The sequence below is a fragment of the Pelodiscus sinensis genome, chromosome 15 (assembly GCF_052426305.1).
Source record: "Pelodiscus sinensis isolate ZL-2025 chromosome 15, ASM5242630v1, whole genome shotgun sequence".
NCBI classification, from domain to species: domain Eukaryota; kingdom Metazoa; phylum Chordata; order Testudines; family Trionychidae; genus Pelodiscus; species Pelodiscus sinensis.
In genome coordinates, this window is record NC_143066.1 from 19,439,261 (window position 1) to 19,454,527 (window position 15,267).

General features: G+C 42.5%; 1 protein-coding gene across 6 annotated transcripts in view; it reads right to left on the reverse strand.

Annotated features, from left to right (window-relative positions):
- The window catches only part of SNX29 (sorting nexin 29), a 472,527-nt gene that overhangs the window by 208,355 nt on the left and 248,905 nt on the right, over nucleotides 1-15,267 (reverse strand). For all 6 annotated transcript variants that reach the window (XM_014577718.4, XM_089782297.1, XM_014577716.4 and 3 more), the window contains 2 exons: nucleotides 8,627-8,682; nucleotides 6,184-6,265 (listed from right to left, as the gene is read on the reverse strand). In XM_014577718.4, coding sequence (XP_014433204.3) covers nucleotides 6,184-6,265; nucleotides 8,627-8,682 — 138 coding nt within the window. The remainder of the gene's footprint in view (nucleotides 1-6,183; nucleotides 6,266-8,626; nucleotides 8,683-15,267) is intronic.

The window sequence follows — 15,267 nt, forward strand, 5'->3', positions numbered from 1 at the left end:
TGTTTGTCTTAGCGATTGGCTAAACAAGAAGTAGGACTGAGTGAACTTGTTTGCTCTTAAGTTTAACATTGTTTAGGTTTTGAGTACTGTTATGTAAAAAAAATTACATTTGTAAGATGCATTGTCATAAAGAGGCTGCATCACAGTATTTGTATGAGGTAAATTGAAGAATACTATTTTTTTATCTTTGTTCCAATCTGAAAATATAGAAAAACAACTGAGAGTAGTTATAAGAAATTTAAATATAATTCTATCATTGTTTAGCAGTGCACTTTATGATTAATTTTAATAGCAATTTTTTTGAGTGAATAGGTTGTATTAACTACAACTGACTACAGCCATAGTTATATTCAATTATACAGCATCACAGGATGTACAGGTGAAAAAGAGCAGCAGCTGACATGTAGAATCTGAATGGGGGGGGGAGGAGCTGGAGAGAAGACAGAGACATAGACAGAAAGAAACCAACACAAATCAGTATTTATTTACTGTAACTCAAAAGCCAAATAAATGATCCAAACAGCTAAGTAAATCCACAGCTGGCATTAGCTACTTTACCATTCACCATTAAGTCAAAATTCTCCAAGCCACAACAGAACTTTGCTAAATGTAGTTCTGTGCACCCAAATGAATAGATTCCAAGTGTTGAGAAAGAAACTATCAGTTACTTATTAAAAACATACGCTTTCTTTTCATCTAGCCAGGGAGACGACAATGATTCAGACTTCAAAAGTACTAATGAAGAATGTTATCCTTTCCAGAGCATAGCATAGGTAATTTAAAAAAGCACCTTAAATGTTTAAGGTTTAACTTTAAAAGTGTTTTGATAATACACTCAATCTCCTCTAAATTCCTCTAAAAATATTCTTGTGCCATTTTTCTTTTATTTCTTATCACAGCTGTTCTGTATATTATGTTCTGGCAATTCTGAACACTAGAATTGGCAGCATTATTTGTAAGTATAATTTTCCTACAATGTCATGACTTTGCTATTGGACTTGGGAGCTTTGGATAATATCCAAAAATATGTTTCCTCACATTCCTTTACCTATCACAGTATCTTATCCTTTCAAAGGCAAGGACTGCTTGCAGCTACATTTTCCTCCATCTCCCAAGCAGCGTCCAACAAATTTTACTTGATTTTTATAACAGAAAACAACAAAAAAGTTAAAACAGCAAAGAAGCCCATAATCTGCTTATTGTTCAATTGCCTCATTTTAAAGAAACACCTCAACAAATATCTACCTACCTCTGTAATGACTTGTACCATCCCAGGTCCATAGTTTTATGTTTATGTTCAGGATTGGTGTCCATGGGAAGCCATCTTTTAAGCTGGCTCCCGATGAGCACTGGATCCCGCAGAACTTCCTGCACCTCCCACCCCTACGCTGCTCTGACAGGGGTTGTTTTGTGGAATGATGGCACAGCCTCTGTCTGTACGGAGCTGGAGCCCCTCACAGACAGGGGCTGCTGACGCAGAGCGGCCTCTGTCTGCAATTGGCTTGGGATTGCTACGGACAGAGGCTGCTCCTTGGGATGACAATGCAGTCTCTGTCTATGGGGAGCTCAGGTCCACTGCGGACAGATGCTGCTGTTGCCCTGCGAAGCTGCCTCTGTATGAGAGGCAGCAGCGCAGGGCAGCAGGCAGGAACCGATATGCGTAGGGAGAATGTTTTTTAACTGGCTCGCCTCATGAATTGGCTCCTGCCAACCACCCCAGACAGCTGCCTCTGTATCAGAATGGAAAGGGGCTCCCCAGGAGTGAAGCTAGGAGCGCACTGGCTGCCACCCCCATGGACCATCAAATAATCATGTAACTTATAAGGATTTCGTGTGGTTACACAAATATTAAATTAACAAATATCTAACAACCCTATTAGAAAGTGGTTTATCTTGATTTTTCTTTGAATCATTTTTTATTCTGTTGCCCATGCTTGCTCTTACGTTCAATCTCTCTCATTGTACTTAAAATTGTCTGATTGTTTTATCCAATCCAGTGTGTTTAAATGGAAGTGTCTGGATAACTCCCTTTAAGTAAGTGGGTTTAACCCACAAAAGCTCATGACCCCATATATTTTGGTTAGACCTAATATATTGGAACTGTCTAGGAAAGCGCTGTGTAGCACTGGAATTGGAATTTTGTAACTAAGAAGTTAGCTGTAATAAATGTATGTTATAGCAAAAGTTTGCATTAAACTTAAATACAAGATGTAGGCCTCAGACAGGCAGCTTTGTTAACTTAGCTCCAGCTTTGTTTGATGTTAGTGTGTTAAAATGAAAGGATGGAATATTGTAATACATAGTGATGTTAGTAGTAGATAGAAAGAAGTTTAATGTTGAAATGTGAATGAGAGAGAGAATGTTTTAGGAGAGATAAGTGTGAAGGCCACTGAATGCTCAAATGGTCAGAGGAGGAGCCGGAGACTAAGAAGCACCAAATAATAATCAACTAAGTGAAAGGACACTGAAGATGCAGACTACCCAGGCAGACTGATGAACCCTGAAGCTAGTGGCAAGCATCCCTTGATAGGGAATCAATCATAACTTTTGTAAGAAGGACAACAACCCCGAGGGGTCGTCAATATATGACTATGAGAACAACTTCTTCCCCCAAAGGGGCATCAGCATATGGATATCAAATACAGGCAGTCCCCGGGTTACATGGATCCGACTTACATCGGATCCCTACTTACAAACGGGCTGAGGCAACCCCGCACTAGCTGCTTCCCCCCAGCAGACCAGGGAGACGCGAAGCTAGCGCCCCCCCCCCCCCCGCCCTGCAGAACAGGAAGACGCGGAGCGGCTTTTCTCAGCAGACACCTCAGCTTGAGAATAAAGGACTGAGGGAAGTGAGGTGTGGGAGAATAAAACTGAGCTCTGGAGAAATGTTTGGCTAGAGTTTCCCCTACAATATGTACCAGTTCCGACTTACATACAAATTCAACTTAAGAACAAACCTACAGTCCCTATCTTGTACGTAACCCAGGGACTGCCTGTATATCAAATGACTGTAAGAACAACTTCTTCCTGATAAGCACATGTTGTAGGAAGACTGATTTTGATGCTGAATGGCTGATTAATTCCTTATGAGGCAAAATGCACAGACTTGCATAGAAGAAAAAAATCCTATAAAAGATGGGCCGTCTTGTATGGTTCTTCAGCTTCCGTCCTGATAAGATCAAGACCAAGAGGCGTATCAGTCCGGACTGACACGAACCTGGCTCCCTCCTTCACACCTGACCTATCTGGCCAATAAGTTGGGTCGAGCAACAGACTGGTAACTATTCCATCAGAAGGATGTGTGTATGTGTATGTAAATGCATATGCTACTTTGTTATATTATCAGTAAATGAGGCATGTTGCCTTATCCCCCAAAAAAGATCCCGTGTACTTCTTTTAAGCATAACAGCTTGACAGTACAACATATACATTTCTGGAGAAATCTGGGATTATATATATTTTGGGGTCACCTTGCAGTATAACCAAGTTAGGCAAGAGCCAGGATGAGACTTGGAGGCTGCAGTTATACAAACACGCCTAGGAGTAGCCTGCATGCTGGAAAGCAGTTTGTGAGCAGTTTAGTTTGAGAGCTGTAATAAGGCATTGCTACGTATCATAGGTTACCCAATAGGGGAGACACAACCTCCCACTGGTCTGGACTACACCTCACTATGTCACAGTAATTTTCTTATTAAGCCAGATGAGGAGAAAAAGCCTAATAAAATGCAAAACACAGGCTACATGCACCTGCCATTCATAAAGAAAAGGAAAGATAATCTCAACAGTTACAGTAGTTATTAATTAGAATATTTCTACTGAATATTTCACTATAGAGAATGCGTATATATTCAAATACTGTAATCCTCTAAAAGTTATTTATGTGTGATTGCTATTTTATCTTCTCCAAGATTTACCTACTGAATAACAAGATTTCTGATTCACAAAAGGGAGAGGGGTGGATTTGTTCTGCTGTATGGAAATCTATTCCCTATAGGCAACAAACCCAATGCTGTCAGAAGCAGTCCTCAGACACAAAGAAAGAAGATGGAACAATTTCTGGGGTTCTCTTAAGAAACTATAAAATAAGAAAAACTATAGCTTGCTCAAATGCTGAAATTAATTATACGCAGTGGGACAGAGAAAAGAATAACATTCAAGGTAATGTCTTCAGGAAGAGATCATAAACATTTTTAGAGAGATTCAAAAATAATGCTTTACAGCAGCGCTGACTGTTATAAGTCATTTCTCAACATCAGTAATCCTACTGCCAAAGCTGAAAGAATGGGAAATGTACTTAAGTTTTTAAAAATATTTGGTACTCAGTAGGCACGTGCTTACCATCAATCTGGACTGCAAGGATAGCACTCAGGCTCAATGATGTCCAATGGGAAGGACATTCAAGGGACTTTATGTTGGCAGGAATACTACAAAACTCATCTCACATATTACCACTTACTTTCCTGAGTCTGTCTCATTTAGTCTATAGCGTACAGAGACAGAATTCCTCTTTGAGTGCTGTCTATCCAGCTTGAATCTCATCCTTTGAAGAGAATCTGTATGAATTCAAATGTTTAACTGCTTCTACTAGATGAACATGAAATATCATATCTTTCACTGGGTCTTCTCTACCAAAAATAGTCATTCCTGTTAATAGGTTTTAGGGGTTTTTTTGAGAAACATCTGCTGTTGCACAGTTCTTCCTACTGTTCCATATCTGCCTCTCCTGAAAAAACTTCCTGGTGGTTCAATTACTAAATACTCATTTAATAAAATATCTCTAATATTCTCTTTGAAACAAGCAGTAAAAAGTAAAAGTGTAACACTGTGGGTTTTACAGATACTGGATATAAGAAAAGTACAGGGTGCATATAAAACCTGCAGATATCATAGGATAACTAAGTTTAACTGTTCACAGGAAATTAATGTTTGAATGCAATATTGGAAAGCTCACAGACTAAAAGCCCAGGATAAAATTTTCTTAAGTGCTTAAATGACCTTGGAAACCTAAGTCCCATCTTTAGAAATGGTTCAGCCACTTAGATGTTTATGTCCTATTGACTTTCAATGAGACACAAGTACCTAAGTTACTTATGACAATGGGACTTGAGCATATTTGGAAATCTTTCCCTAAGAATATATATGTGCTCCTTTAAGAAGGAAAACCCAGAAAACATCTTAAGACACTGGAACCTTGGAAAGAATTGGGAAGTAATAATGAGACAAGAGTTCCATTTCTATGAAGAACAGGTTTACACAATGCAAAACATCACCATAATAGTAATACCTGTTCCACAAAACTCAGAAGAATCCACAAGACACAACAATTGTGAACATCACTTGAACTAAATTTACATAGAAATAGCAAAGATATATCATTTTAATTCAGTAATATGGTTTGGTGTCTTTTCGTTTTAGTTCAAACTGCTCTCTCTGTACTCTTCTGAGAAATCCTGATCCATTTTAACTAGAAATCTCAATAAAAGTAAACAAATTTAAAACTAAAGAGGGAAAGTGGTTAGACTCTGACTGCAGAATTAAAACAAATATTTGAACATATGCAAAAAAGGCTTAGTTGCTATACCTTTCTACCTGAGTCTAATACCTTAACTCTGCTGATAACACTCTCATACTGGAATTATCAAATAGTAGAAGTTTTGCATGAGAGTTTTATTTAATAACCAAAACGGACAGTTAAATACTTTTACTTTTACTGTGCCAAAAACATTTTTGTGGTAAGTGCTGAACAGAAGTCATTTCTGTCCCCTCCTGGTGCCTATAAAGATAAAAGTTAAGAATCTCTGACACAATTTACAAAGATGAGAGATGGCCCTGGTTTTCTGGTTACTGATCCTTCCAATAGTTAAGTCAACATGTTTGTGTATTTGTAAGAGAAAGAGTTGTTGTTGAACACTGAATTGTCTGTCTACAGTCACTACACCACTATTTTACTGAGTTATTAAGATCCTAACCTGTAAGTACATACAAGTGTAACTCTGCTTAAGTAGCTTCAGTGAGCTACTCACAAAAGTACAGGTATAACCAATGTAGACAAGTGTTCAAAGTCTGACCCCTTAGTTTATGATTCATATTAAAATACAGAGAATATTTTTGAAGTTCGTCATTCAATCGTTTCACTTAAGGAATCCCCTTGCAAATATAATTACTTAAGGACACATTACTTACCTGGTAAACATGGAATGCATTAGCAGCTTTTCCACGGAGAAAGACTGAAGGAATCCAAACATTTATAAGGGCACGATTTGATCTGTGTAAAGGAAGAGAGAAGTTTAAAATAGGGATTATCTTTAAATATTAAAATAAAGCCACAAAGTGTCTGCCTCCAATGCTTGCAAAATGTCCAAAGTGAGCAACTTAACCAAAACTTTGTGAATACTTGGAAACTCATAATTTTGCCTGAATATTTTGTGCTTATTATACCTAAAAGTAACAGTATGTAAGCTACCATTAGGAAAGGGATAGAAAATAAAATAGGAACTATCAAATGTCTCTACATAAATATTTAGTGGGCTCACATGTTGAATACTGTGAGCAGTTCTGATCCATCTAAAACAAGATATATTAGAATTAGAAAAAGTACAGAGAAGACCAACAAAAATGGTTTCAATATGGAACAACTTCTATATGATGAAAGATAAACACTGGGGCTACGTCTAGACTGGCATGATTTTCCGCAAATGCTTTTAAAAAATCTGAGCTGTCTACACTGGCCCTTTTGCGCAAAAGGACTTTTGCCTGATCGGGAGCAGCACAGTATTTCCACAAAAAGCACTGATTTCTTACAGTAGGAAGTCAATGCTTTTGCGGAAATTCAAACGGCCAGTGTAGACAGCTGGCAAGTTTTTCCGGAAAAGCGGCTGATTTTCCGGAAAAAACGGCCAGTCTACACACAACCTGGGGCTATATCTACACTGGCGCGATCTTGCGCCAGAAGTATGCAAATGAGGCTAAGCATGGAATATCGTTGAGCCTCATTTGCATATCTAATGAGCCACCATTTTGTGGAAGAGGCTCTTGCGCCAGAAGGAGCTGTCTACACTGCCCCTTCTTGCGCAAGAAAACCCCTCTTGCGCAATGCCATTACGCTGATTATTTTCAGGAATAATGACATTGTGCAAGAGGGTTTTTGTTGCGCAAGAAGGGGCAGTGTATACGCTCCTTCTCGCGCAAGAGCCTCTTTCGCAAAAATGGCGGCTCATTAGATATGCAAATGAGGCTCGATGATATTCCATGCTTAGCCTCATTTGCAAGATTGCGCCAGTGTAGACATAGCCTGAGACTATTCCATGCCCCTGCATCGAGTGCCAGCTCTGTAGTTAGTTCCCAATGGCTGAAAACAACAGCCAATTGGAGCTTCGGGAGCAGTGCTTGGAGCAATCTGACCATGTCTCCACCTGAGACTTAAAGGAGGCACATATCACCACTTTTAGGGAGTCCCCAAAGCAAACACTGTTTAGAACCCTCTCCCCTTCCATGCCCTAACCCCCAACCCTAAGCACCCTTCCACAAACAAACTCCTACCACTACTGAGAGGAAGGGTCACAGTGGCCTGACGCTGCCCAGCAGCGGCCAGTATGGCTCACCAAGGGACTTCTTGGCCCAGCTACACATGCACCTGCAGATATCATGGAGGTCCCAGAAAGTCATAGAATCTGAGACTTCTGTGACCTCTATGAAAAACTCCCAGCCTTAGTCATGGGCCACTGCTGGAAGAGAGGATACTGGACTAGATGGACCATTGGTCTCACCCAGCATGGAGATTTTTATTCTTAAGAGTATGATTACTTGCAAGTCTTTTCTCAGATCAGTATTACTTCAAAAACAATATGTGGAGCCAAAACGTATTTTAAACGGTTTTGTATTTTCAGAAAACAATAGAATTTCAATCATGAGAAAAATAGGGCCTTCTAAACACTATCATTTTAGTTCTAAATTCTTTAAGATACATAAGATCTCTTTTGCAGCTAGTAAGGAGCTTCACAGCACTTCAGTCTTCTCCTCTGAAAAAGGATCAGCTAGATATATGGATTTTAGGCTTACAAAGATTAAACCCCCAGAAAATCACACACAAAAATAATTCAGGACAAAATGTGGAATTTTTAGTATAATTATATATGTTCCAGATTTTTTTACAAACTTTGCATTAAAAAAAATGGTACACCAATGTTCATCTTCTCCAGCAGCGAATAAATAATTACAAGAGAGCACTGCAAAATAAAAGCAAAAGAAAGAAATAATTTTCTATTATGTGATTAACCCTTCCAGGAATTCCCACTACGATTTAGGTGGTCACAACTGCTGCTGAACTATTAGCAGACTATAAAATCCAACTGAAAACTGAGTCAAGCTACCAAAGGATGTTCAGATGCAGCATAAAACTGATTTTTTTCTGTCCCAAGATTTTAATAAATAAATAAATAAACAAACAAACAGGACAAAGATTCTGAAAGACAGCTGCATTATTTCCAAAACAGAATATCCCAACTGGTGATTCACTTATTGGAAAAAAATTTAAGGAAAGCAATATATTAGATTTGATTATTTTTCTCCACTCCCACATACCTAGTATAGAGACAAAATTTCACATCAGCATTTACTGCAAACTTACATTTCAAAATCCGACAAACTCTGGTCTTCAGATGTCTGACTCAAATCTCCAGGGACCTGATATTAACAACAGCAAAAAAAAAAAAATCATGATTATTATTGTTCCTATAATGAAGGTAGAATGAGATATGGAAATGACTGTTCAACATTTAGCCTTTAGAATGCAGATGAAAAAGAAAAAAAAACTGTGTTAAAATATTATAAACATGAGACTCTTGTGAGTTCTCAGTTAACTTTAACAACCCCATTACTAATTCCAAATCATATAAAAGCATGCATTTCTAAAATAAAGAATTAATTAGAATTTAATATATGTGATGCCCATCACCCCTATATTCTGCTGCAGAGGTCATTACCCAAGCTTCAGAGGTCATTACCCATCAAACAGGTGTAGTTCTGCTCCAAAAAGAAGCAGGATGATGGAAGCTCAACACTGTGTGTATATACCCACTATATGTCAGACCAGATCAGCTACACAGGGACTCACACAGCACTTCAATATGCAGCTGGGTAAGTTGTGTGGGAGAGTGGAAGTGGTTTGGAGAATCTGACATTACATGGCATCCATTGGCTATTCCTCCCCACTGCACCAGAGCCCTAGAAACTCTGCTCCTACTCCAGAACTTTGGAGGGGAATTCTCTTTTGCAGCTGGTAAGGAGCTTCACAGCATACTGTCCTGTTACGCAGGTTGTTTTCTGGGTTCTGGATTCATCCTTCAAAAAAAAGGCCAGGAGAAATTCCCTCTCCTGAGTTTTTCTTTCAGATCACCAAAAAAGGCTAGTACTACACATAACAAAGCAAAGTAAGTATCAAATATTATTATAATCTTTCCCCTTTACTCTATGCAAGACTTCCAATTAGCCCTTGGCTTTTACCACATCGACAATTACCAGTTGGGCTGACTTCAGTGATTATTTTCTTCTATTAAAAAATATAGAGGAGGAATGAGACAAAAAACACATTTGGTAATTTAAAAATTAAAAAGTGACCGTTAAGTGCAGCCTGGTACACACAAAACTTAACCCAAGTAATATTAGGGAAAGGGTACTGTTAACCAATGTATGTATTTGTTAGGGGTATGGTATAATATATTAATATGTATTTGCACATAATATTAACAGCGTACCTATACCAGATATGAATGCTGAGTAGTTATGCTAAGATGCACAACTGTGAAATCACATTATGTTTTCCCCAGAATACTGTTTACTCCTTCCTATTCATTCAAGCTAGGATATATGTACCCCTAACATTTTGCAATAGTTGAATTCAGTTCCTGGCACAGTCAGATGCATATCAGCAACGAGATATATGAATAATAGTGAGGGGAGGTGCCTCCACATTTCACTGCTACCTGGAATGTGGTATCCAAAACAAAGATAAGGAAGATATTGGACAATACAGAAAAACAAGATAAGAAACAGGTGCCGAATGGTGAACTGAATCTTGAATGATATACAGGCAGTCTCCGACTTACGCGGATCCGACTTATGTCGGATCCGCAGTTACGAACGGGGCTGCCCCAGAGTACACGGACTGCGGGACCTCGCGGTCCTGCCGCCCGTGTACTCTGGGGCTTTGCTCTGCGTCTCCCTGGTCTGCAGACCAGGAAGACGCAGAGCAAAGCCGCGGAGGGGCTCGGACAGCGAGGCACCCCAGGAGCGCCTGGACTGCCCCGCCGCCGGCTTCCCCGCGCTTTGCAAAGCTGCGGGGGGGCTCGGGCAGCGAGGCACCCCAGGCGCGCCTGGACTGCCCCGCCGGCTTCCCAGCGCTTTGCAAAGCCGCGGGGGGGGGGGGGGGCTCGGGCAGCGAGGCACCCCAGGCGCGCCTGGACTGCCCCGCCGCCGGCTTCCCCGCGCTTTGCAAAGCCGCGGGGGGGCTCGGGCAGCGAGGCACCCCAGGCGCGCCTGGACTGCCTCGCCGCCAGCTTCCCCACGCTTTGCAAAGCCGCGGGGGGGGGGAGGGCTCGGGCAGCGAGGCACCCCAGGCGCGCCTGGACTGCTCCGCTGCCGGCTTCCCCGAGGCTTTGCAAAGCCGAGGGGGGGGGCTCGGGCAGCGGGGCACCCCAGGCATGCCTGGGCTGCTCCGCTGCCGGCGTCCTCAGAGGCGCTCCCCATCTCCCTGGTCTGCTGGTCTCCAGCAGACCAGGGAGACGGGAAGCAAAGCCGCGGAGGACCCAGGCGGCGGGACCGCGGTGCATCTCGGTCCGCCGCCCGAGTCTTCCTGGTCTGCTGGGGTGGGGGGGGGCGCAGCTAGTACGCGCCCCCCCCCCCCCGCAGCGGACTAGGCTTTTCTCCGGACGCCTGTGGCAGAGCAGCTGGGGTGCTGCCGGTTGGTCCCGCAGCGCCGCTCTGGACGCTACTGGTGCAACCCAGCAGCACCCCAGCTGCTCTGGTCCTGATTCAGCCGCTGCTGGTCAGTTTCAGCAGCGGCTGAATCAGGACGCCTGGGGCAGAGCAGATGGGGTGCTGCTAGGTTGGTCCAGTAGCGCCGAGGAGCGGCGCTACTGGAGCAACCCAGCAGCACCCCAGCTGCTCTGCCCCAGGCGTCCCCAAGTCAGCTTCTGCTGAAACTGACCAGCGCTGACTACAGGAAGCCTGAGGCAGAGTTGCTCTGCCCCAGGCTTCCTGGAATCAGCTGCTGATCAGTTTCAGCAGCAGCTGACTTGGGGACGCTTGGGGTTCTTAAGTTGATTCTGTATGTAAGTCAGAACTGGCGGTCAGTTTCAGCAGCGGCTGAATCTGGACGCCAGTTCCGACTTACATACAGATTCAACTTAAGAACAAACCTACAGTCCCTATCTTGTACGTAACCCGGGGACTGACTGTATAGAGTTCTTTTAGCTTGGAAACAACTACAGTATAAATATTTCAGTGCATCCTGTGGAGCAGACCTTCTACCTAAGGTGAGCTCTGAGAGACTGCTTTGCCAAAAGAATGGAACGTACTTCTCTTTTTCATGTTGTACTGCTTTGTTTTTGACTAATAAATTGACTACAGTTGGCTATTTGGTATCTTAAATATTTTTAATATCAAACCACAAATAAAGTCAAGTAATTGGCTATACCTACTAGGTATTTCCAGGTCTGTGAATTTCCTGCAGCATTGGGTATTTTATATCGCAGGTTCAGGTAACCTTGGATACTGAGGTTGGTGCTGGGACCTGGTGTGAGCTGGGACTGACTGCTTTCACTGCTAACCCTTATCAATTACTTGTGCATGTCGATTATGCAATTAACAAATTACACACTTCTTAAGATCCTTAACACAAATTGTTCCAAATTGTTTTGACCAGCTATGCAAAAGGACAAAGGCAAGATAAAAATTACAAATTACTTTGTGGCATTACTTCATGTCTTTTCTCCATGTGCATGTTTTATAAACGGTTCTGAGGGCGTGTTTGATTAAAGAGGATTATTCATGAACATTTAGAGCCTTAAGAAATTCCCACAGTCTCTCATATGACAAATCAGATATTTCACACAAAAGTAAGCTTTACAACAAACAGCACAGCTATTACGTGTCTATGCTCAGAACTTTAATGTAATGTTAACATCTGGAGAAAACAGCAAAAACAGCCAAAAAAATAAAACCTGTTTCTATCAGAAGCTGTTATTGTTATCACACTCCCTTCGAATAACAGGGCATTCACAATTATGTTAAAAATACAAAGTCAGCAATTTAAAAATCTCCCAGTATAATTATTTGAAATAATAATGCAAAGTGGTATATACCATAGATGTCAGAGAACAAAACTAAACTCCAGGCTTATTAGGATCTCATAGATTCTCTACAGACAACATTGAGTGAGCACAAGGGAAAAATGAGAGGGGAGAAAATCTAAGGCAACAGGGAAAAGAAAAGAGAAAGAAAAACTGCAGGAAAGGAGACGGACAGTGTAAAAAAAAAAGACTGTAGAGATAGCTGCAGCAGAAGATGCAGAAAAGGATACAAATGGTAAGAAAGATGTTTGATTATAAAAATTTAAATACATCAAATCATAAAACAAAGACTGACATTTAATCTCCATGCTCTAGTTACACTGTCATAGGATTGACAACTATCTAATCACACATACCAAATCAAATCACTCTGCCCTCTGCTCCATCTCTTCTCCAAGGTCCCACCCCACTCACTCTGTCCCCACTCCCTCATTCACTCTCTCCCACCCTCACTCACTTTCACTGGGATAAGGTAGGACAGTGGTGGGCCCACCAGGGTTCTATGTGTGGCCTGGGAGACATCTCTTTTCCTGTTATTCACTGGGGGTATGTCTACACTACCCCCCTAGTTCCAACTAGGGGGGTAATGTAGTCATACAGAGTTGCAAATGAAGCCCGGGATTTGAATTTCCCGGGCTTCATTTGCATAAAGCCGGCCAGCGCCATTTTTAAATGCCGGCTAGGTTGGACCCCATGCTGCGCAGCTACACACGGCATGGACTAGCTAGTTCAGATTAGGCTTCCTATCCGAACTAGCTGTATGCCTCGTGGAACGAGGTGTACAGCTAGTTCGGATTAGTGCAGTGTAGACATAACCCTATATAATAGCAGGATTGCAAGGAATAATCAGCATGGATTAATTAAAAAAAAATGCCATACCAACCTAATATTCTTCATTGACAGTACTGTCCACCGGATAGGAGAAAGCAGAACATATGATATACCTTGATTTTAGTAAGGCTGTTGATAAGAGTCCCAGAGGACAATCTCTGGATAAAATTACTGTAAGGTGAGTACTCAACTGCTGAAAAGACAGTACACCCAGAGTAGTGATCAAAAGTTCGCTCTCAAACTGAAAGAATATATCTAGTAAGAAACTGCAGTACTATTCAGTATTTTCATTCATGACTTGGATAATGGAAAGAGGAGTATGTTTATAAAATCTGCAGATAGCACCAAGGTGGTCACAAACATTTTGGACGGCAGAATTAGAATGCAAAGCAATCTTGATAAATAAGACGGTTACTTACCTGTAACTGCTGTTCTTCAAGATGTGTTGCTCATGTCCATTCGAATTAGGTACGTGCACACCATGTGCACGACTTCCAGATCCTTCCCCCCCTTCCCCCGCAGTATCTATTGGGCCAGCAGGTAGCCCCGTAGAGTGGCACCAACATAATGGTGCATAAGTACACCTGCTGGCCCTCCCCTCCCTCAGTTCTTTCTTGCCGGATACTCTGACGAAGGGGAAGTAGAGTGGGTGTCGAATGGACATAAGCAACACATCTCGAAGAACAACAGTTACAGGCAAGTAACCATCTTTTCTTCTTCGAGTGATTGCTCATGTGCATTTGAATTAGGTGACTAGCCCAGCATCTGGAGAGGGGAGTGTCGAAGAACGTCACTTGCTATTATAAAATCAAGTGCAATACCACAGCTCCCAGAGCCGCATCCCCTCTAGCCTGCTGAGTGACTGCAGAGTGTTCTGCGAATGTATGAACTGATAACCACAGGGCAACTCTGCATATGTCCATTATAGGGACCTGCACGAGGAACGCAGCTGAAGATGCCCGTGCTCTCATGGAATGGGCCGTAATATGGCGTGGCTCCTTTCCTGCCAACTCATAGCATTCCCTAATGCATGAGGAAATCCAGGAAGATAACCTCTGTGCTGACACAGGCAGCCCTCTCATTCTCTCTGCTAGAGAAACGAAGAGTTGAGATTACCTCCGAAATGGCCTTGTCTTATCGACGTAAAAAGCAAGCGCTGTCTTCGCATGTAGTGTATGCAGGGCCTGCTCTCTAGGGGACACATGAGGCTTTGGAAAGAATACCGGTAGGAAGATATCCTGCCACATATGGAACGCAGACACCACCTTAGGGAGGAAGGCCGGGTGAGGACGCAGCCTTACTCTGTGGAGAATACCATGTATGGCGTGTCTACCGTCAGAGCCCTGAGTTCAGAAACTCTTCTTGCTGACGTAATGGCCACAATAAAAGCCACTTTGAAAGAGAGATGTCTGAGAGAGCACGTGCCTAACGGTGCAAATGGCGGGGACATGACTCTAGTAAGCACCAGGTTACGGTTCCACTGGGGTACTGGGGCTTGAATGTGTGGAAATAGCCTGTCCACTCCTTTAAGAAACCTCTTAACCATGTGATTCGCAAACACCGACCTTCCCCCCTCTCCAGGATGGAAGGCCGTTATAGCTGCCAGATGAACCCTCAGGGTGCAAATGGAAAGCCCTGACTGACGCAACTGCAAAAGACAGTCAAGCACCATCGGGATAGGAGCTCTAAGGGGCTCCATCCCCCTTTCCCGGGACCATTTAGTAAAACATTTCCATTTAGCCGAGTAGGCGGCTCTAATAGCAGAGCTGCTCTTACTGTGTCCAAGCATGCCTGCTCTGCCTCTGTTAACCATGGATATACCACGCGGTCAGGTGGAGGGACTGGATGTTTGGGTGGCAAAGGGAGCCTTCCCCCAGTCCTGGGTAATCACATCTGGGTTCAGTGGCAGGATTAGGGGGCAGTCCTGGAGCATGTCCAGGAGAATGGGTGCTATCACTATGACTGAGGCTTTCTGCCATCTCGTCTTGATGAGTACCTTGTGAATCAAGGGAAATGGGGAAAACGTGTAGAGGAGTCCCATGGGCCAATCGTTTACCAGGGCATCCCTCCTGGATCTGGACCCCTGTCC